Genomic DNA, 23,612 nt, shown 5'->3' with positions numbered 1-23,612 from the left:
CGCAAGCCTTTTAAACATTTAACTCGCTGAGTTTGACTGGAATTGCCATTACAGACATTTGTGATGTCATTCTGACTAGTTGTAATTTCATTGTGAGTAGTGAATTGTAGGCATCTGTTTTTATTTGGTAGACAGGATAGTCACTACTGAAATCTGCAACATCATTCTTACAAGTCAAAACAACTTCAATGCAAGAAATGGCACCAAACATGACATGTAATGTAATGTAACATGCAACTGTCCTTTCTGCCCCTGTTATTTAGGAGTGTTTACATCAGCCTGAGATTAAATTGGAGTCTCTTAAGGAGGATGTGCGCAGTTTTCTCAAAACATCAGGTCTGTCACTTACTCATGTCGCTATCTGTCAATGTGGTTATATTTCAGTTTGTGAGCAGTTTAACTTGAAAAAAGTATTGGTTTGGTTGTATTTGTCTGTTGTAGTTTGGTCTTGATTAAACTGTCAAGTTTTATTGATTTGGTAGAAGAAAATGTGTGTGTATTTTAATCACTCACTGTAGTTTGGGGTTTATGGATTTTGGACTTTTTTTAATTGAGTTTTTCATGACGTGTTGTAGATGCAACTTGATTTCAGATTTATTAATGTTATGTCAGCTTCAGTTCAAATTCTCCTTTGTAATAGATTCAAAATGATGATGGAGCATTACCATGCATCAAAATCTAAACATGGGTCCTGTATGTATACAGGACCCCTGTTTAGATTTTAGTAGCAATGAATCAAAATTGTTCTTATTGGCTGAATCTGTTTCCATTGCACCTGTTTGCATTTACATTTTATCATGCATCAAATTTTAACCTTCCTCCAGCACAAAATCTTGGTTTAAAAAAACTGTGGTATTTCAAAAATATTTTTTTGTTTCCAGTCCTGTTTTTTGTGGTCAAATTGAAAATCAGCATAACACAGGCCCACCTTCTCTGTTTATGAACAACATCCCTCAAAGGACAGATTTTGATGTATTGTAGTTTACGGCACAGTGAAGAAATGATTAGATTTTTACTCACGGTCCAGACACAGATTCAGGATTCAGGATTTGATTAAAACTATTGTTAACCTCATATGATAGGGGAGTGTACTCTGTCACTGTGGGAAACTGAGTAGCCTTGGCAGAGGTTTGTGCTGAATATTTTTACTGGTTGTTGTTTTGGCTGTTATCGTTTGATAATTTATGTCTTGTTTCACAGGCTGGGAGAGGAAGCTGCAGAATGCAGTGTACAGAGAACTTCATGTGTGAGTTATATTTTAAATTTAAAGCACTGCCATGTCAACAAAACATTTGCATATGGGTTGTATTTAATTACTGCGTGTCAGTTGATAATTGGTTAGTAAATACTCATGGGAAGCTTCTGTGTGAGACAATAAGAGAGAAACCACACACATGTACACATTTATTTAAAAGAAAGCATTAGTCTGTTAGGTGTAGATTATGATGAGTTATGTTAGATTATGAGATTGCTATACAATGCAATATTGTTTTGAATTGTTGCTCAAAAATAGTGGAAACTAAGGGAGATGCAAACTGCTCATTTGTCTTTCCTAAAAATACTTTAAAGTTGTTTTAAGTGTGTCTTTTAGATGTTTTCACCTGCAACAAGTAAGAACTAAGTTTTTAATAATATGCCTCTGTGCTCCCACAGCAGTGCAGTCTCTACTGGACTTCACATCTTGTTTCGTTTACCCTCTCTTCATTATTATTAGGTTCATCTGTTTTACTTTGGGAAAAGAAAATCCACTTTACTTCTGACACTGACATTTGACAGCAAACACAGCAACTGCGGCTCTCAAGAGATTGTGACACTGGGATTGACTTCAAACGTGGATAATCGCTTAATAATAATCTAGATTTATGTTCCCTTTTAGTTTGCGTCTTATCTTTATTAGAATCACACAGGCAAACAGCAGGAAAAGTCTTTGTTCTTCAGTGAACAGCTTTAGTAAGTGACTGTGTTCTCTTACCTTAAAGGATGACGTGCCCCTGTTTCTCTCCTGAGGCTTACATTGAAACATATGATGAGCGATGTTTCGCAATCAAAGGATGACATTGACTAATGCTGCCTCTGTTTTCCATTAGTCAGCCATATGAGCACTTACAGGTGTTTAGATTAGGTTGAATGTTGTTTAACACACTTCGTCCTTGAGACATTCAATATGCCTGGAAAAGCTGAGGGTGAGGGACATAATTGGTGGCGTGTTTTCCAAAAAAAAAAGGAGGAACATTTCATTCTCTTTCTGTTTGACAGTGTACTTCTTTTAAACACCACCATCTCACCATGATTAGCTGTTTGTGTCCATATTGGCTTCACTCCCCCTTATTTGTTTTTTTTTTGGGTAAAAACAGTTTGGCATTTTCACGTTTACTTGATCCACCCATTCTACTTCTATTGTATTGTAATACTCCTCACTCCTGTTCTTGTGTTTGCTTATTCTAGCCAGCTGCCCCTGAGCCATCCCATAGCTCCTCCAGAGCATCTCAAAGAGCCACTGGCCTACATGCGCAAGGCACAGGTTGGTCTGTCTCATCTTATCTCCGTCACTTCTAAATCGTTTCTCTTCTACTTCCATGACTCTTGATTCTTGGCTGCAGAATTCAGAGATACAACTTGCCGTTCATGCCATTTGTAGCACAGTATCCGGAGAAAAATGTGTGTATGTGTTTGGATTGGGTGAGCAGAAATAGTCTCTGTTTATTTTTTGCTGCGATGTGTCACGCGTGAACAATAGTAGAGGTGCCGAAACACAAAAATAGAGGTGCATTTCACACGTATTGGGATCACTCAAATTTGGAGGTCTCAAACTCGTGGCCCATCCATCTTCTACCGCTTTATCCTCCACATGAGGGTCACAGGGGGTGCTGGTGGTGAAAGTCAGGGTAAACCCTGGACAGGTCGCCATCACAGGGCTACATAGATACAAACAACCATCCACACTCACACTCACACCTATGGTCAATTTAGAGTGTCCAATTTGCCTAATCCTCAAATCTGCATGTTTTTGGACTGTGGGATGAAACCAGAGAACCTGAAGAAAATCATGATGGAAAACCATCATATAATTGGAACCTCATATTGCCTACCACTGCATGCTTTTCCCCAAAAAGTTAGACTTTTTTTCATCTGACCGGCCCACTCCTGACCAGACTAGATGCTCAGTGACCAGATAAACCAGGACTTAAAGGGATAGTTCGGATTTATGAACATTAAGTTGTATGACACAGACCCCAGGAGTAGAGTGGATGCAACATTGTTAAATCATTTAAAGAGGCTCTGGTTCAGATATGAGAAAAGTAGTTCTGGGAGAGAGTTTGGGACAAATAACTAACAGATTTTAAACCACAAACATGCATGCATATGTTATGTTATCAGTTTGGCACTATTTTCTGGCTATATTACTACGCTGGGCAGCAGCGTAAGTCACAAGTGTTTCAGCTGTTTTAGTCAGAGAGCGTGAGGAATATGAAACAAGCAAACACGTCTGACTATGAAACTGGTGAAGATGAACCGTGATTAGTCATTTTTTTACCAGGTATTGGACACTATTGTACATCCCTTGTGTGTGTGTGTTTGTGTGTGTGTGTGCGCTCTCTTCCACAGGCCAGCTGGGAGAAGCGTGTCCTCAAAAGCCTGAACAGCATGAGCTCAGAGTTGGGGGTGCCACTGGCTCGAATGGTAGCTACAACTTCTTCAGTCAGTCATTGCTGACATAATTACATCCATTTTTAAACCAGGATCCCTGCTAGCAGCACTCTGGCTTTTATATCGTTGTATTTTTTTTAATCATATTTTATTATTATGTCATTTTGTTCGTGTTGCACTTTGCAACACATGGACTTTTCATCCTGAGCTGACTGATCCCTGAACTCAACAGTAGCCGATTGAAGCCATTTGCCGGAAGAGTTAGCAATAATGAATTAACTTAAACTGATTAAAAGCAAGCTATATTTTGTATTTGGCTTGTGTGCACACATGATTGCCTCTATGACCATTTAAAAGAAAAAGCACTTTTTTGATGTGACATTTTGTCTGCGTCTGTTTGCTCCACAGAGGCCTGCAGCAGAGCAGAAGGAGATCACTAACAAATGGAACGAGATGGGCACAGATGAACCAGGTCTGGAGACATTTACCCAGGGACTTTGGCCCTGAGCAATCTGCCTTTTATGACGGATTTGTGTTGATGTGTGTGTGTAAACTGCTGCGTCACTCAGGCACTGGTGTATTTAACATTGACTGAACACATCTTTCAGCGAGATCTACCACTTTATGTTTGCCTTAGTGTCTGGTATTTATCAAGGGAGGGTTTTCCCAAAACATATTGAACTAAAAAGTTAATAATAGATTTTCCAGATGGGGCTCTGTTTTAATAAATAATTTTTACTTCTACAAAGTAGGCACTGAATTAGAGGTAGACCAATAAGGGTTTTCTCTATGACTGATGCTGACCTTTAAAGGAATACTTCCCCGATTTGCATTTAGCTTTGTATTACTAGAATAGGGGTAAGTATTTTTGAAAAATCATGCATCCCAACCTCATTTTCCCCTGAGTTGAGAAATATCTTCATTCTTTTTTTGTTACGTGCCCACCAGTGACACTTGGGGGACCTCATTCCCAGAATGTAAACAGTGTCCGCCATCTTTGCTAACAGTTACGCTAACAGGACCAAGTGTTACTGGTGGGCACGTAACAAAGAAAAGAATGAAGACATTTCTCATCTCAGGGGAATCTGAAGTTTGGAAGCACATCGGTGAAGTATTCCTTCAAAAATCAGTGCAGCCGATGGTCGATATGATTTGGATTTTTGTTTTTGGCCAATATGTTTGGCCAGGTTTTCTTTTTACCCTAAATCTGCTGAAAGATTACAGTCTTAAATTTTTGGTAGAAAAAAGCAAAAATTGCTAGCTTTAATGTTTATGCTCTGTTTCTCCAATTTGTGTTTTATTATTATTTATATATTTTAAATAGACATAATGTAAAAAGAAAATATTCAAATGAATGAAAAAGTATTTAAATTAATACATTTTTTTAGTGACAATGTTTTTTACTTTTCTTGATCTACCGCTTCTCAGATTTTAAGTGAGAATAAAAGATTCTTGTGTTGAGCAAACTGAACCCACAGTGCTAAAATTACCTCCCAGTCGCCAGTGGTATATTCAGTGTATTTTAAAAGAAGTTTTAAAATGGAGTGAATGCAGTATATTTATATCCTACCTCGCTTAGTGTCAATGCACTGGTCTTATCGACTTTAAACTAACTCATACAAAGGACATGATAATCTTGTTTCCTAGCAATGCTATCACTGGAGATTTGCGTATAATAACATTTAGAACAGTGCGCTGTCTTGCGGCTATAAACACTCTGGACTGTTAACATAGAAACTGTCCAGACTCCTTGGATGTGGCAGCAATAATAATAATAAAGGAATCCTGCTTCCATCCAAGTGTTCCCTCGCTCTGCACGGGGAAGACACAAAACTTGGTTTTACTGCCGCTTTACGCAGAAAGCAGATGGGAGTCCCACTTCAAACAGGCTGAATTAACTTCAGCTGTTCTTTTGTAGAAAGCTGCCACCACATATTGAATTTAATTGCCACAAATGCTTTCGGTGGTTATACTAGCCTGATGAAATGTATGTTGTGGTTGCATTATGTTTGTAGTTATGACTTGAAGCTGCTGAACCTGTTCTTAAAATTACATTGGTAAATGTCATGAGGATTGATCTGCTCTAGAACTGTCATGTTTTATCAGAATGTAGTTTAGTGGAGGGCATAGAACCATCGACTGCAGATGGATGTGGATTATAGGGAAAGGTGAAGCAAAGCAAACGATATGATTAATGTTGGGAGAGTAATCAAGCGCTCACTGACCTTTATTTAACCACAATTCTTGAAGCCTGTCGTTATTATTCATTTTCATATCAGTTGTTAATCGATAATGACATAAATTCATGTGTTTGTGTCTCCCTGCAGATTTAAGCCGCTTTAGGCCCGTCTATGCGCCCAAAGACTTTCTAGAGGTAAATACTTTTTCGTGTTGAAATGTGAAGTTTTTGTAGTTATCGTATCGCCATTCCTTCAACATTCATTTTGGTTGCTGTTTCCATGTACCAGCCTGGAACCTGGACACTTGCTCGCTGGCAGCAGTGACCGACAAAGAAACTTATTTTAACCACTTAATACAAAGTGACACCTAATTAAATCTATGCCTGCTTGAAGCGAAGATATCTTAATCATATGTTTGCTGTTTTTTTCTCACCGTGTGCCATGTCTGCTCACTTTCCGCACCAAAGTACACAGAGAAAATCAGCTATTTTACATCACGGCAGGCAAAAGAGTTGGATCCGCCACTTCCTCCATCAGTAAGAGCAAATCTGTTATCTTGTGACTTCATTGTTTGAAATCCTTTTGTTTGAATTTACCTGTGTGACACAAACTTACGAAATGAGGCAGCAGTAAACCAGCGTCGTCATGTCCCTGTGAGTTAAAAATGCAGATTTTCTTTATGGGTTTTGGTGTGGGAGAGTAAATGGCTACTAACAGTGAGAGCAAGCGTCCATGTCTAGGTCAGGTTCATGAAAACATCTTGGCGAAGTCGGTGATAATGTGTCAATACCTCATACAACCAGACAAACGGAGCTAACGAACTGAGCTCCATTATGCTTCATCAAATCTTCCCTACACAGGTGTTGATCAGTTTGCAGAACCCCAACTATGACAGTAGTGAGGCTGTCAGCTCCAGGAGCCACTGGGGCCTCATACACTCTCCCCTCAATGTCAGGGACATCCCACAGCTGGTAGGGCTTATTCATCATCTCCATTTTCTGTCTATTAGTGACTTTAACTTAACTCTATAACCTGAATATTGTCTGTGTGTTTTTTTTTTTTAATGAATAGAGACGGTCGTTCTCAGAGCTCAACCTGACCACGGGGCAGTTGGGGATTGACGACCACGCACACATACATCCAGGTAGTCTTTAAAATAAAAGTGCTTAAAATAACCTTACAGCAGCTTCTAATCTTAAACCTGAACAAACCCTTCTTTAGCTGCCAGCGATTCTAAATAAATACTACAGAAATAAATTTGTTTATCTTACAATGACTGGATTTTATTGGTGTATAAACCGCACTCAACTCCTCACCAGCCTTTCCTGTGCCACATGGCTGTCTGGGACCTCTGTGTTGAGTCCACATATTGACATTTTTACAGTCTGGCGTTTGTGGCTTAAATAAACTAACATTATCTCTTTGATTTTACAAATACAGAGTCACGACCAGAGCGCAGCTGATAAATCTGTTTTGTTCTATCTCTTTTTTTTCCTTGCACAGACTTGTTTGAAAGTGACTACGTACAAATTGGGAAGAAAGGTAAGGTTCTTTTTGAATAGTTCAGTGTGTTTACGTTTTTCCGTTTAAATTCTTTAAAATAGGTATTTAAATATGTAAATTCAAAACTTCAGAACCAGAAGCAGACAAACAGTTTTGACCATACAAGGTTTTTTTCTACACTGTTATATAAAAACAAATATTAATATATTAACTTAAATCATTTCAAACAGAATAAAACCAAAACAAAGTTCAAGCTTGGTATGAGCACTTATTTCAATTGCATGTATGGAATATAAATCTTAAAAGAAATACACTTGGCATTCTTTCAATGTGTCTCTTTGACTCGGTCACTGTAATAAATTCCACTCTTTGCTCTCTCTGGTGCTGTAATCAGAAAGATTGATATTTCAACTTTTAACTCAATGTTTTGCAATGAACCAAGAACAAACAAACCTTATTATGGACACTAATCACACACCAATCGACAAGAGTATGAAAATACAAAATGGTCCAAGGTCACAGTTTCGGCCTCGGCCAATTGCGTGTTGGCTCCCAGACGTTTATCTGTGTTTGAGCACTTGAATATGAAATTAAAGAGTTAAAGAATGTGTTGGTTTATATTATGGCAACTTAAGTCAAGGACCGTGTTTTAAGCCACTTTCACTGCTTATTTGGGGTCAAATGGAGATGCAGTAGTTTTTCGGAAACTTAATATTGATGGATCATGAAAACATTTTTTTATCCAATTTATTTGACAGTTTGACATACATTTTATTTTATTTTATACATTTCATTTAAATACATGAGTGCACTGCAGTGCAAGCTCAAAATGTAGGTTGGAGAGACACACAGGATTAGTGTTTTTCAATAAAGGTTTATTTCATTGAACTATTTTGGCTATCATTTGTTATCATTAATCTTTTAAATTTTATTAGACGGACGACCAACAAAAACACAAGCTGTTTCGCCATGCTTTCAGTCTTGATGCTAACTAAACCCATCCCTGCAGCTTCATGTTAAATGGACAGACATGAGATTGGTATTGATCTTCTCACGTATTTGCAGCAAAAATATGATTAGGTTTCTCCTTCTCTCTTTCCCTCTCTGATATCCAGTGGTTGAGGATCAGGACAGTGCAGCAGCTCAGCAGTACAGCAGGCGAGGCTGCCCCACTGGGCTCAGAGCAGATCTGTGGGCCCTCATTCTGAACTCCACCAACCAGCCACAGGTACACACAGACACTGTTCAGACCCAATATCAACAGCCACCCTGAGTGATCAAAGTACATGTCTGTACGTCCGTCCCATATGTCCACAGATATGATGACAAAAACCACATTTGAGGGTAGTTTGAGGACACACACGTGACCATATTCCCGAGCTGCATGAACGCAAACTCCTTCTCAGCTGACGTATATTTTTCGTCTAATCAGTATAGCTTGATTTATTTCTTGCCACTGCCACATTATTCACACTGATTGTCACATACATACTTTTGTTTAATAGTCAAAATCTTGTTTCATGTTTCAGCATGGCGAGTAGGGTAGAGCATTGATTCATCCATCTTATCCTGGCTCTTTTTTTCTTTCTCTCGCTCTGAATAGCACAGATACACACACACAAACACTTTGACATCATGAAGTCAGTGTGTATTTTCTATAAAAGGCTTGGGAAGCCAGATCTGATCTCACGCGGTTGTAGGAGAGCACACATTTTAATGCCAGGTGTAGAGAGCTGTATTTAGCTCTGTCCACATGCGATCAGATCAGAGGACAGATGTGAATACCAGGTCCGAACTGGGCCACAAACACACGACTGAGTTGCAGCCTTGTGGCGTCTGTCAGTGTTTGTTAAAAGGATTCAAGGATTCAAGGGATTCAAGGCAAAAAAAAAAAGCAGCAGCCGTGCACTCACAGCTGCATCGATTCCCATGTCGCACTAAAACCTAAGTTTTCAGCTGCAACTGGATTTGCAAACAAAATCAGATGGCTGCAATTTAGCGCAGTTAGCCCAAACAGACCGACGGCCGGCCTGTGAGGCAAAAGTACTGTCTCCTGTTGAGGTCAAGTCAATAAAACAATACTTGCGATGGGAACATTGATTTCTGAGGGAAAGTAACAGGGCAGCTGGCTGATGTCTGAAGATTGTCAGCGTGGCTCTGAACAGCACAAGGGCAAATGCATTAAACAGTCCGACATCACACAAAATTTAACATGCAAACAAAAAGGTTTACAAAGTTTATTATAACCTTGGTTATCATGAGTGGATGTTTGAGTTACTGTTACTTTTTGACCAATTTGAACCAGACTGCCACTCACTGGATATTTTCTTTTTTTGGTCCGTTCTCTGTAAACTCCAGAGATGGATGTGATTGAAAATCACTTTCGATCAGCAGTTTCTGAAATACCTAGACCAACCAAAGTCACCTCTATCTAGGGATGAGCCAATAAAATAATCAATGTCAGTTTCTGTCAGATACTGTTCAAAATCACTGTTTAGAAAAGTCTAAAGTCAAAAAGTTTAACTGTGAAATGAAATAAAACACAGGGTGGAATACAAAGGAGCTAGTTGAAGGCTAGAGTAAAAAGACAAGTTTTAAGTATTCTATCTAGTGAGCTGGTTTCCCTGATATCGGAGGTAACAAAGGCGGCATCCGCAATTCTCTCTCAACTGTTGTGGGGAACCTCCAATAAACCAGCAGCAGACGATCGCAGTGTTATAGCTAACACGGGAGTTGGCAGTGTAGCTTGGTCCAATCCCTAAAACCCTAAATATTGCATAAATGCAACATTAAGCACTAAGCAAACACTGTAACAGATGTAATAACATTTTCACATTCTGATGCTAACTCGAAATGCGCTGAGTTGCTGTAATGTGATTGGTGGATTAAATATATTTTGCAGGTGTACCTAATAAAGTGGCCGGTGAGTGCATATCCACAGCGAACTGCTGTAACCCACGTTTTCCCTCAATAGCAGCACGATAGAGTTCAAATACTTAGTCAAAGTTTATTTCATCCTCCTTCCATTGATTTTTTTTTTTTTTTTCCACAGTCTTTTTATTGTCAGCTGTCAAAATCGCGATCTCTGTTTCTGTTCTCCTCACATCCGCAGCGCTGATCATTGTCAGGCTGCTTCCGTATTTTTCTTTTTTTTTTATAGCTCCATCCTCACCGTTGCCTGCTCTATAACTTCATTTATGATTACCTGTTCAGCTCCGGAGACACGTTTGAGTTTTACCAAATGGCCGGAAACGTGATACCTAACTTTTAAGCTCGGTTTAATCCTGCTGTCATAACTGACGGATAATGTTGATGTAAAGGTGATTTGTTAAAGTAATAAAATGAGGGAAAACTTAACATATTCTTCAAAAATCATGTTGGATTTTTGTCTTTCTAGGATGTCATGCATTATGAACAGCTGAAGGCCGGCGTCATACAGCATGACCTGCTGGTGGACAAACTTATCTATAAGGTATGGGTTATGCTTGTTTGACCGCACACTCTGCCCAGGGGAGGATATTACAGTCATACATAAAGCTTATGTTTTGGGGTGAATTGTGACGTCCGACCACTAAAACATTTATCCTGCACGTCATACACATCTGATACCAAAGTTGTACCGTGGAATCTTTTTTTGTACTGTGTTTTTATACATTTATAGTCCTGCCGAGTTATCAGCTGTACAGTTAATGTACTTGTCCTTCCATTATGAAATTATGTACTAAAATTACCCATATCCTGCTCACCAGGATGTGAAGCTCACCGCCAGTAATGACGACTACTACTTTGTGTTTGAAGACTTCCTCTATCAGGTGAGCATCGTCATACTCTCGTCAAAATTCTAAACTTGGTTTACTTTTTTTTAACGTGACTCTGGGTGTGGTTTGTTTAGATTTTTAGGACTGTTGCCCATTTTTTTTTATTATTCTGTCACTGTTTGGCCTTTGTAAACGGAAAGGATGTTATTATGATAGTAGTACCCAGCTTTATTTGTATGCTGCTACTACTATCAGTACTACCTGACTGGGGGAGAATTTCTGTGTTTGCAGCCGACTCGCTTTACTAAATGTTGCAGTTGACACCATCTGTCTTGACATGAAACAAATCACTTCCTGTGTGCAGCACGGAAATATCGCTGGGCAATGCAAGCTATAAACTATAAGCTATAAACTTATTTGACATGGTAACTCATAGTTTTACATTTGTGTACAGTCAGACATGACTTTTAATTCTAGTTTATAATAACATCAAATTGAATTGAAGTGTAGTCGATTCTTGCTAAAGTGGAACTTTAACTTTACCTTCTTCCATGAATGTATAACCACTGAGTACACAAACACATACATACATCTTAAAGTATACCACATTGAATTACTAAATCTAACTTTCTGAAAAATCTGACTTTTATCAATATGCTCATGATAACTAGTCAGCGCTGTTCATACTCCCTCTCTGTAAACATGACATTTCTTACCGTTATCTTCATCTGGGAACAGTAATAAATACAACCTCAGTTTAAAATAAACACTTTTAAACTCTTGTCAGTTCACTGTCACATCAGGGCAGTTAATGTATGACAGCATTCCACTTTATCTACTGGTAGATTTTCAGCCCCAGACAAGGATACGGATACAACTTGTTGTTATTAGTTTCTCTGTTAGTCACTGCTCTATTTGCCTTTGGTGCACAGCTGATGAACACATACACGCAGCCGGTTTATTCAGCGACAAGTCGTGCGCGTGTGTGTGTGTGTGTGACAGCTCCTCTGGTGGACACACACCAGAATTTTAAAGTGAATTTTTATTTGTTCAAATTTGGCAACCGGTTTATTCAGTGACTGTCAACAAGTCTTGCTACTTGGTAGCTGAAGTGACGCAAGAACAATCCACAGCCTTAGTAGTCAATATTGACCCACGGTAAACTCATTTTTAAATGAAAGTATTCTGAAGAATTTGATTGAATTGAACGTTCAGTGAGCGTGGATTGCCACCGTTGCTGTTATGATGTTAAGATGTTATCCAAAAGAAAATAAAGGGAGTTTCTTCTACCTATATACCTATATAATGAGAAAAAAAAAAAGTAAGTAAATAACAACAACAATAATAATAATAATAATAATTAAAATAAAACAAAATACTTGGAAACTAATGGAAAAGATGAATAAATTAATGAATAAATTAATGAATAAGTAAATAAATCAGTAAATAAATCAAAATGAGATCAAAAGGACAGGAGTTTATCCCTCTTCCGCATCCAGTGGTAGGTCACGGGAGTTAACAGATTCCAAGAAGGGGTGTCATGTGTCAAGAAATACACACCTTACTATACTATGCTGTAGTATGTATACTACAGCATAGTATAAAAACACCCCACTTTGGTCCCCACTAAAGTGTATAAAACGTTTGTGTGTGTGGGGCAGCTCCTCCAGTGGACACGCCCCTAGTGTCTTTAAGCAGAGAATTTTTCTGAATATTTAAACACTTAGTGACCTTTTTATTCACTCAAATTGTCTGTTTATTCAATGCCTGTCTGCAAGTTGTACTGCTTGGTGGGTGACAGATGAGTGCACAGGCGACACAAGAAGGTGGTTAGTAACACATTTTCCTGTGGGGATAACAAAGTTAGAAAAAGAGGTCTGACAGTAGCATTGAGAGGACACCTTGCAGTATATAATCTATCCAAACAGATTAAACCTCTCCACATATGACTGTAGACCACCCACTTTCCATAACCAAGGTCAAATGGGAGCTGGTTGAAGCACACACTAGAGTCCTCATGTGCTGTTTGGCCAGACGAATGATTTTCCCCTCCTCTGTAATTCATCTTAAGAGGTCAGTGGAAATGGAATCTGTTCTTCAGAGAAAGACGGAGAGATTGGACTGTAATGGAAAGAGCCACCACTTATGTGGTCATTTTGTGAAACAAGAAGCCACTTGAGGCTCGGTTGCAGTCTGGCTCCAGGTGTGCTGCTTTAATGGGATTCTTACCCAAGAGGGAACCGTGACTCCTCCAGGCCATGACTGACTTTGAGACAAATAAGTCCATTAGCTACTCTTGCTTCTGTCGCATGTCACCAGACATTGATAATATTACCTGTTGAGCATGTAATCTATATGCAGTCAGAGGCGTTTTAATAACTTGTTGTGCCCCAGGTTACCTGGGTCTATGGTCTATTGACAAACTACCTTTGAATCGGCAACCAGCCCGTTTTCTTGTGCTAGCACTTTTATACAATTATCTGTTTGTATCATTGTATAAGTACTATAAAATAAAATCTTTGATTGTTGTAGCCAAGAAAAAGCCTTTTATATGCACGTTAGGCAAGGGCCTTGCTTTACAGAGGCTGCCGTCTTGCACCATCGATGTTTCTACATGTTTCAAATTTTGAAGCGGAAGCTAACCACACAAACAAAGACAACCTTTCTTGTATATTAAAGTTGCCGTAGTTCCATGACTAGCGTGGGAAAGAGAGAAACATGTCACATTTTTTGGGGTATTTTTAGGGGTCTGAGCGCACAAGGTGTGGAAAGGCCCTATTGAAACTGAAGAAATTATTTGTGTTTAATATAAGAAAGTTAAAAAGGAGGGTCATGTAGCATGTAAAATCTTATACAATATGTGTGTTCAATTTAATTCAGAGGTGTGTGTGTGTGTACATGTGAGCCTGTTTAATCCCTGTGTGTGTTCCCAGGTGTTACTGTGTTTCTCCCGGGACACCGCCGTGTTGGAGCACTTCAAATACAACAGTGCCACTCCTCCTAAAGCCTACGTCCAGGGTGAGATGATGCGTCCTTCACCAAGGACACACACACACACACATACACACCATGACATGAGAGAGCACACACACATGCTGTTCTTCCCCTGTTTGTCTCCCAGGGAAAGTGGATGACGAGGAGTGTGCTGTTGTTTATCCTCCCAACGGTGAGCCTGCACTTTACCATGAGCATTATTTTTAATGGATTTATACATTAAATATGAAGATAATAACTAATGAGACTGGTACCTACAGCTGCACTCTATGGTCGGAACATTATATTGTGATTATTTTGACAGATATTGTAATTGCAGTTTGAGTCATAATTGGTACAACTGATAATTGTTGCATCTTTTTTCTTTGAAGAAAAACTATTAAATCATAATGATGTGACTTTTCTTCATCCATAAACAAACCGAAAAACTTTCAGAATTTCATCATAATGAGGTTCCGTAGAACAATATCACATTCAACTCTGCATTTCACTTGGTCCTGACCAGGCTTCATCACATCTCCTCCAGTGTCTGGGTGACAGTGTAGAAAAAAATTCTTAAACAATCTTAACATGTGCAATGTGGCTGTCCGCAATGTAATTCGATCTGTTTCTTGTCAAAAATAAATGTCTTAAGCTCAAATTAGTTTTCCAGAAAAAACCCATACACTGCTCCTCCTCAGTGAATCCACTGTGTTATATTACATTTAAACAAATTAATCATTAAGAATGAGGCTGACATTCCTAATAAAGTAACAGTAAAAGGAAAACATAGCGAGATGTGCAGCACACCTCAGTCGCTGTTGTGTGTGTGTGTGTGTTACGTGAAGCGCAGGTAAGTGTTGGTGGTGAAAATCCGATTAGAGGAGCCACTGCGTTCAGACTGAGACATCTGAAAGAATCTGATTTGAATCACATTTCAGACCACCTCCAAATGTAGTAAATTAGTTTTGAGATCATTAGATTCCTTATGTGTTGCTTTCCACACAAAAAACACTTTTTCTGGCAGTTTGAACAAGACCTTATACATGATCGCACTGATTTGAAAATATCATTTAAACAGGTGTGATCCCGTTCCATGGGTTTTCGATGTATGGTGAGTACATTTTAATTCTATGAATGCGCTGTGCTATGCTAATGCTACTTTTCCATGGAAGAACACAGAATGGACAGTGTTTGTCTCAATGTGTGCGTGCGTGTGTGTGTACATGTTTGTCTCACAGTGGCACCTTTGTGTTACTTGTACAATGAGCCATCCAAGCTGTACAGTGTCTTCAGGGAGATGTACATCCGCTTCTTCTTCAGATTACACTCCATCTCCTCCTCTCCCTCGGTAAGATCCTTGGTTATTGTGCTCGGCTGCTCAATACCAACAGAATTTGAATTGTACAATGCCTTGTACTTACATGTCACATACACATGTGCTTCTGCAGGGTATAGTGTCTTTGTGTCTGCAGTTTGAGCGGCTGATCCAGACCCACCTGCCTCAGCTGTTCTACCACCTCCGACAGATCGGGGCACAGCCGTGAGTAGCTGATGCTGTAACACTATACAGACATTATAGTGTCATATACTACACTATAATTCATATACTACAATGAAAAAAATGTTTATTTTCATTGTAATTATTGGGAAAATGTTTTTTTCCTAAAGCTGCAGTGCAGTGTTGATGTTATGATTCTTCCGCTGTTGAATTGTTACATTACATGTCATTTAGCAGACGCTTTTATCCAAAGCGACTTACAATGGAATTGAGTACAGTAAGTGAGGGGTGGAATCGAACTTGCGACCATTGCGACCACAATGTTTTTCGCACATAGGGTACCGGTCTTAACCACTGCGCCACTCCACCACTCCACCTCGAATTGTTAGTATGATGATGTGTCCTCCATCTGGAAATTAGACTCTGTCAAACATTACTATCAGACCTGACTGAGGAAGCGTTTGTGTGTATGCAGCGGTAGCACTGGGGGCGGGAACGAGCAGAACAACCTTTTTTTAGCAGTAGAATTCACTTCAGAAACTTTTCCTGGGTACTTAATGTGTTTTCAGCTGCCTTGCTTAGCAATTTTTCTTGTATTTAACTGCAATTAACCAGTTATAAAACTCACTGAGATTCTACATCTCTTTTGTAGGAGTGTCCCAGCCAAAAGAGGCAGCAGTACATAAAGGTTTTAGATAGGAAAGGGCTACTTCTATTCAAACATACCAAATACAATATAAAAACATACAGAATACGGAATACAATATAAAAAACGTCATCAATAGTTTGATTGTAACAGACTTTTTTTTAATTGTCTGAGCAATTATTATTGCAATGGAAACTTTTCAATGAATTGCCATTCTTACACACTTAAAAATAATCTGAAAATAATATTCATATACTCTGTGTTAAAAATACTTATTTATACTGTCTCTATCTCTCTACCTGAGGCATTAAATCTTAGTAATATTTACTGTTGGTTGTGTCATGTATTATTCATTGTACACAGATTTGTTTTAGTCTTTTCATGTACTGTTGTTTTGTCTCAGTCCTGTAGTAAAGTGCTACCGCCATCATGTGGTGGTGATTGGAAATTACACTTTTTCAAAACTGGCCTTTCAGTCCTCTGTCCTTTTGTTTAACAGTTACACACTAATAAATCATAGTTTTTGTCAGAACTGAATGTGGACCATGAAAAAAAAGATGTACCGTTTTTGCCTGTAGGTTGCGTATCGCCTTTAAGTGGATGGTTCGAGCTTTTTCTGGTTATCTGTCGACTGACCAGCTGCTCCTTCTCTGGGATCGAATCCTGGGGTATGACTCACTGGAGATAGTCGCAGGTGGGTTCGTTTTTCACTCCCGATCAATTAAAACTGCAATAACGGTGTTGACATTTGTCATTTAAGCACCAAAATACAAATGCCTCTTATTTTAATTCATTCCTTTTCTCTTTTACATGTCCTTTTCTTCATCCTCCTCCACCACTCTGATGTTAATCCTCTGTGCCTTCTCCTCCTCTCTGTTTCTTTCCTCCCACCTCCTCCAGTCCTTGCAGCTGCTGTATTTGCCTTCCGTGCTGAGAACCTGATGGAAGTGACGTCACTGGCCTCGGCTGAGGTATGACCATCTGACTTCTACGAGTGTGTTTGAAATTCTGGCCCTGCCTCGGTCCCCCGCATACTCCCGATGTATAAGGCTGTAAATAGCTGTAAACAGCAACCGATTCCAGTAACCGAGTCTCCTCCTGTGTGTGCGTCTCAGAAAACTAGACTTTTAAGAACCCTTGCCCTCGCTTACCCCGCTTTGTGTCAGCCTGCCAACACTCACCAAGTCATCTGCCTCCTTTTTCCCAGCACCACTTATAAACAGTTAATTGATTAACTGATTAGTAAATTAATTGCCAACTGTTATGGTAATGGATGCTTTAACACAGAGTGTATCGCAGACATGTTTGCGCAAGCGCACTTTGCATTACCATGAATATGCTATCGGAAAAATTCCAGCGGTTGCAAGTCAAAGCCAAAGTGTGGTCATTATGTTAATTTCACTCAGGAAGCCAGAGAATCAACGTCTTTGTCAACGTCTTTTTGAGAGGAGAGAGTTATAAAAATAACCATATATAAGTTTCCAATTGTAAATAACTCGGATAAGATATTGAAAGTTATTCTAGAAAAAATGGGAAAATGGCCCTTTTATGGTTGAAATAAGCAAAAAATACTCTTGAGGCTTAAGTATTAAAGGGTTAATAGTTAAAACAAGCTCCCTGATTTCTGAGGTTCTTAAATGTGAATATTTTCTGGTTTCTTTGCACCATATAACAATAGTAATAATTTTGTTTTGTAGACAAAACAAGACATTTAAGAACATCATCAGTTCACGGTTCGGGAAATGCCAATCAACATTTTTCAATTTCCTGACATTTGATGACCGAAACAGCTAGTCAATTAAATGAGAAAATAATCTTTAGTTGTAGCCCTACTTTTGTTACGTTGTCCAAACAAATGTGCGAGTATTTAAAAGGAAGGCTGCACAAAAGCTGTGTGTATTTGTGTCTGAGAGAGAGAGAGAGACTGGGGAGTGGCAGGGGAAGAAAAACTAGGTCACTCAGTGTTTTGCTAAGTTCACAGGGGGTGATAGAGGTTCTGTACTGGAGCTTTAATATGACTCACAACACCAAACAGTGCTATGTACATGCACCTCCCACCCCGGTTCCTTTTTTTTTTTTTTTGGTGGGGGTGGGGGAGATTTTGCACTGCAACTTGACTGACATTTACTCTTATCATGAGTCATTGAGGTTGATCACTCATTGTTTTGCTCGCCTATGATGTCTCCTCCACTGCTTCACTCAGGTGGAGCTAACCACTAAGGTGACAGTTGAGTCAGCAGATTTGCTCCTTACTTTGCCATCTACAGGGTAAAGCCTTAAGTACTTCCACACACAGCTTTTCAGATGCTTTGGTCTTAGAGTTGACCGCTCACAACAACAGGAGGACAGTTTAGCTTGCATCCTGTGTTTTCATGGTGGAACAACAAAGCATCGCTGTCATATTTTTCTCATGGGCCAACAGGGCATTCAAAATGGAGTCCAGACAGTCTGAATATGTCCACTCTTGGAGTCGTCATAAAAACAATGGCAGCCATATTTCTGTGCTGATTCTGGCTTAATAATTGTGATTTCTGACACACAAATTATAGCTAGATGTGTGGATCCTGTGTTGTGTTCCACACTGTAGCTCATGATATATTATTACAGTAACCAGTAATATAATTCTTGTGTGTGCCTGCACTCGTGTGTATACTGAGGTCCCACTATCATCTGACCTGAGTAACCCATACAAAGACTGGCCTCTCTCCCTCCCCCTTTTCACCCCCCACTTTTCCTGAGGGCAAGGGGTTAAACTACAGTGTGACGCATGGGGCACATGGCTGATCTGCTGCTCCAAGATGCTGGCCGGCACTATTTGCTCACTCATTTGCCACCTGCCTCAGGAAAGCGACTCAAACACACTGCTCCTTATCTTATATTTAGAAGCTCAGGCCCAGTGTTGAAATATTAAGCCCCTTCTCTTAACATGATCGGGCCCCTAAATTTAATCCCCACCAATCTGAAGTGGACAGGGTGTGTGAGTGGTGGACTCTTAAACCACAGATCATCGCTTCCCAAGAATCCCGCATCATCATTTTGCATTTCGAACGGTGTGTGTTCTTTTTGAAATCCTTAAATAGCCCCTGTCCTGGACTTGGTGGGCGAAGGTAAGATCACTGTGGTCAGGAAGTGGCAGGCGTTTACAGGTCCACTGTAGTGCCATCTAATGGTGGGACTGCAGTTTGTAGTAAACTCAGAACTTCCCAGCTCACCCCTCCCTATTCCAAGCATATCTGGGAACTATGTTGGCCGTTACACACTAGAAGTGTGTCATGACACCAAAGCATCTGAGAAGTGGTGTACTTAAGAATTTCTGGTTGGTCACAAGGTGTAGGGGTGGGAATCACAGGGTACCTCACGACACGATACATGGTCCACGATACCAATAATATCACAATACAACAATTCTGTGATAATCAATATATTACATGACAATCACATAGCGATACATCAAAGTGCATAAAGTGTACGTATTGAACGTGGATCGTTTTACGTAGCTTTTTCTGTCATTATCCCTCCGTTAACTCCCTCTTCATTGGCCAGGTTTTCCTCATTCACTGTTTACTTTAGAGCGCCTTCACTTTTTAATTGAATTATCGATATTTACCCTGGCGTATTGATTATTGTATTGCATGAGGATGATATATCACCAAATTGATATTTTGACCCACCCCTGTCGTTCACCATAGATGTCAAAGTAGTCATACTCAGCTGTTAGCTTAGTTCCAAGCTTCTGTCAGTCTTGCGCATTTGCAATCGTCTTTTCGCAGAGGATACAGGAAATGGAAATGGAAATCTATTTTAGGATTTTATTAACCAATCCATAGAAATATCAATATGAATTGGAAAACCAAATGTTTTTTACTTCAAAGCAATTATACATCTACTATACCAACATTCTTATCTATTGTATAATCAGTTTCTGCAACTCAGTTCTCCAAAATGTTATACACTGCACCTTTATTATGACTAATCTCATTTGGGTTTTGCTTGCAGGCCGTCCTCGCTGACCTTTCCACCCTGAAGGTCATTCCCCTCATCCAGATATTCCTATTTGCCACTGCCATCTGACACCTGAGGAGCACCGGAACTACAGTCCATGAGTCCGTGGTACGTACACTATGTATATACCACACGCTGGAGGGTAAAGAAACATGAAGAAATTGCCTCTTTGCTCTGCCATGAAAACCACATCCAGCATATGACTAATGATCTATAGAGAAGCACCAGGTTGTACTGTGAAATATCAAAGTGTTACTGGTGTTACGAAATTCACCCTGCAGTGATTCAAGCATCAGGCCAAACCTGTCTTAAGCATGTCACATGTTGTTAGATACAGTATTAGAAGTACAGATACACACATACCAGCGCTCACTCGGGTCAGCTGGCTCAGAAAATATCATCTCCTTTGCAATGCATTTATGCTAAGACATATATATATATATATATACATATGTATATATATATATGTATATATTTATGTATATATAAAGTTCACCTGCTGCCTCAAGCAAGTTAACTCAACTGCATGATATGTTTACAGTACACGATGTGTGTATGTTTAACATATGAAAATGTGCTCAAGCACCAGATTATTCTGTGAAATAGTGAAAAAGTAAATGTTGAAAACCAACACTGGTGTTACGAAATTCAAGCATATAGCCAAACCTGTCTTTCGCATGTATGCATCAAATATAGTCAAGGTGTTAGATATTATAAATACAGTATAAACATAGTAAGTCTACAGCCTACAGGTGAAGCTAACCCCATAAGCCATATGCCCTGAAGGAAACTTGATCCACACACCGGCGCTCACTTGGGTCAGCGGACAAGCTCATTAGGAGAGGAGTTGTGTGAAGCAGTAATTATATTACAAGTGGGAGAACGACGGTAATGTCTCCGAGCTTGGCTAATGAAGTGTTCATGCAATTTATTTTGCTCGGTGGCTCCTGATTGTTATAAACCCATTAGGTTACCGGTGAACAGGGAGATTAGGAGGGTTAGTCTGTCCTGGCATGTTGAGAGAAATATACTCTAAAGGCATAAAGTGTAGCTGGTGTGATTAGAAGCTGCTGTGTATGCACATCATCTATTATAGTTATGAAGGGGATGAAGATTCTTGCTCTTTTAAGGAGTGTTTATTTTTATTTCATTGTGAACGCTTCGTGGTTGTGTTTCGATTTTTTAAATTATGAATTCAATGCCTGAATGTATTTATCTACTCGTCCCGAGTGTATGTCATTTTTTTAGGAATGAGCCAATACGATACTCGATATCAGACCAGTGTTGATGCAAAGTTTGGCTTCACAAAACACTGTTTGTTTAGGTTGGGTTTTTTTACAGTATAAGAGAGAGATGTCCACTACTGAGTTTTCTGTTTTTTAAATGGTTGGTTATAATGCATCAGCACAGATGTCTTAAAAACATTATTATTTTTAGGAGAATGCTTTGCAAGTCAGTGCTTATGTCTTTCATCCCAACACATTTTCATGTTTGACATGACCTCAAATAACGTATATTTTTTTTAAATAAATAAATGAATCAAAATTAAAGCTGCTCAGACCTTGAATTGTGCCACAGCTTGGTGAGACATTCTCAACTGACCTAGATGCTGCTTGATCTTTCCTGCTCCACAACTGAATATACCTTTCTCTTTTTTTGTGATGAGGTAATTTTTTTGGACGCTACACTCAACTAACGCCTATACTTTTTAAGTGGCGACTGAATAGGTAAATGACTGGTAGCAGCATTTTCGGTGTCGCCTGTCTTGACTCCATGTAGCATCTGCTCTATTCCTCCCACGTTTGTTGGCTGCCTTCCTCCCTGCTGCCCCCACTGTGGGCTCATATCGAATTCTGCTGCTCCTCTCTTTCGCCTCTCCCCGTCTCCCGGTTCCTGCTACATCTGCCACCTGTTTACTCCAACTCCCACGGCTTGACTCTCTTTATCAGTCATGCACTGTCTTTGGTTCGTCCTGAGACAACTAAAACTCGCTGCATACTTGGCTCCTACAGCGGTTCCTCCTGGTGGCTGATGTGAAACACTGCAGGATGACAGGACTTCACAGGCCAGCGACACTCCAAACTGGCTTTCACATCGAATGCTATGTCAACCACAGTGGCCACAGTAGTTATTTGCTTTTTGGTATGTACTGTCGTTGCTGCTGATATGAAGTGGCACTAAAACCATGTCAAACTTAATCTGTCCAGGTTTCTAATGTATATACTGTACAGTAGATGGCAGACATGGGGGACTCAAGTTACGCTACTTAAGTCGCAAATCTGAGACTTGCTTGACAGACATTGGTAAAATACTCCACTTAGACTTGACACTCATGACTTCAGACACACCTTGGATTGAGTAAAATGACTGGAAATTACATATTTTATGATGTATTAATAATATCTAATATAGATTGGTTTGTTGCTTTTGGGTTTTAACTAAAGGTAATATAAGTTGCAATGAAAATATGAGCAGATTTTTTATTTCTATACTCTGCTGTTTAAAGGCCACATAGACTGGAAGCTCCAATTAACGCTGCGTTTGTGTGTGTGTATCTGCGTCATTACCTCGTTTATGAAACGCTAAAGTTCCATAACAACAGTTCAGCCACTGCTGAGAAAATAGTGTTGTATTGTTTTCCTGGGCTCTGCGAGGCGGATCGGCACTTCCTTGATTTGATGTCGTCATCAGAAATCGTCACCGCTCCTCTCACCACCGTAGCGTCTCCTGGTGCGGGCACTAGTCTGGGCACATCCGGTTGCGTACATTTAAGCGCAAAAGAAGAAGAACTACTCTCGTTGTAGCTGCTGAGATGCAGAGCATCTACCGTGCCAAAGGGGGAGCTGTGTATATGAGAGCTGGCCTATCTATTACGTCACTTTCAGGTACCTGGCCAATCACAGGACAGTGGGAAAGCTCTCGTTGGCTGGTCAATCACAACACAGTCCACGTTCTGGGGGTGTGATTTTGATCTGAAACATCGCGGCTGAGGAGAGCGTCAGTGAGGAGATATTTTATAGCGACTAGTAGGTTTATAACCATGAAAACAAGTTAATATATGTAAGTAGACCTCCATAACTCACATATATGTGCTATATAAGCATTTGATGTCGCCTTTAATGTTTGGATTTGAAGAGTATCTAAATTTCTTTAGCATATTTAATTGTGGAGTCTCTGGGAAATCATCTCCATCTTCTATATTCATGACTCCACTTGACTTCTTTGATTCTTGCAAGAATAACTTTGGACTTGCTTGAGACTTGCACATGTGTGACTTACTCCCATCTCTGGTAGATAGATCACCACCACATACGTACATATAACTCACAAGGTTGTGTGGTTGAACTTGGGAAGAAAAGTTCTCTTGCTGCCTTGAGCCAGTAAACGCAACTGAACGATAT

The 23,612-nt window shown here is 39.6% G+C and overlaps 1 protein-coding gene across 3 annotated transcripts in view; it reads left to right on the top strand.

Annotated features, from left to right (window-relative positions):
- Positions 1–23,612, top strand: part of tbc1d19 (TBC1 domain family, member 19) — a 28,066-nt gene that overhangs the window by 655 nt on the left and 3,799 nt on the right. The window contains exons 2-22 of one of the 3 annotated variants that reach the window (XM_044021282.1): positions 264–336; positions 1,201–1,246; positions 2,446–2,521; positions 3,607–3,681; positions 4,057–4,120; positions 5,976–6,022; positions 6,689–6,799; positions 6,900–6,972; positions 7,332–7,370; positions 8,447–8,559; positions 10,729–10,803; positions 11,081–11,143; positions 14,023–14,107; positions 14,211–14,255; positions 15,144–15,176; positions 15,304–15,413; positions 15,514–15,605; positions 16,788–16,903; positions 17,110–17,180; positions 20,206–20,319; positions 22,224–22,734. In XM_044021282.1, coding sequence (XP_043877217.1) covers positions 264–336; positions 1,201–1,246; positions 2,446–2,521; positions 3,607–3,681; positions 4,057–4,120; positions 5,976–6,022; positions 6,689–6,799; positions 6,900–6,972; positions 7,332–7,370; positions 8,447–8,559; positions 10,729–10,803; positions 11,081–11,143; positions 14,023–14,107; positions 14,211–14,255; positions 15,144–15,176; positions 15,304–15,413; positions 15,514–15,605; positions 16,788–16,903; positions 17,110–17,180; positions 20,206–20,280 — 1,482 coding nt within the window. In that variant the 3' untranslated portion in view covers positions 20,281–20,319; positions 22,224–22,734. Of the gene's footprint in view, positions 1–263; positions 337–1,200; positions 1,247–2,445; positions 2,522–3,606; positions 3,682–4,056; positions 4,121–5,975; positions 6,023–6,688; positions 6,800–6,899; positions 6,973–7,331; positions 7,371–8,446; positions 8,560–10,728; positions 10,804–11,080; positions 11,144–14,022; positions 14,108–14,210; positions 14,256–15,143; positions 15,177–15,303; positions 15,414–15,513; positions 15,606–16,787; positions 16,904–17,109; positions 17,181–20,205; positions 21,779–22,223; positions 22,735–23,612 lie in introns of those variants that run through there. The other 2 variants (XM_044021283.1, XM_044021280.1) reach the window with 2 other exon arrangements.

Source organism: Solea senegalensis, linkage group LG3, assembly GCF_019176455.1.
Source record: "Solea senegalensis isolate Sse05_10M linkage group LG3, IFAPA_SoseM_1, whole genome shotgun sequence".
In the NCBI taxonomy this organism is placed as follows: Eukaryota; Metazoa; Chordata; class Actinopteri; order Pleuronectiformes; family Soleidae; genus Solea; species Solea senegalensis.
Note: the sequence above shows the minus strand (reverse complement) of the source record. Positions and strands in the feature narration are given on the sequence as shown.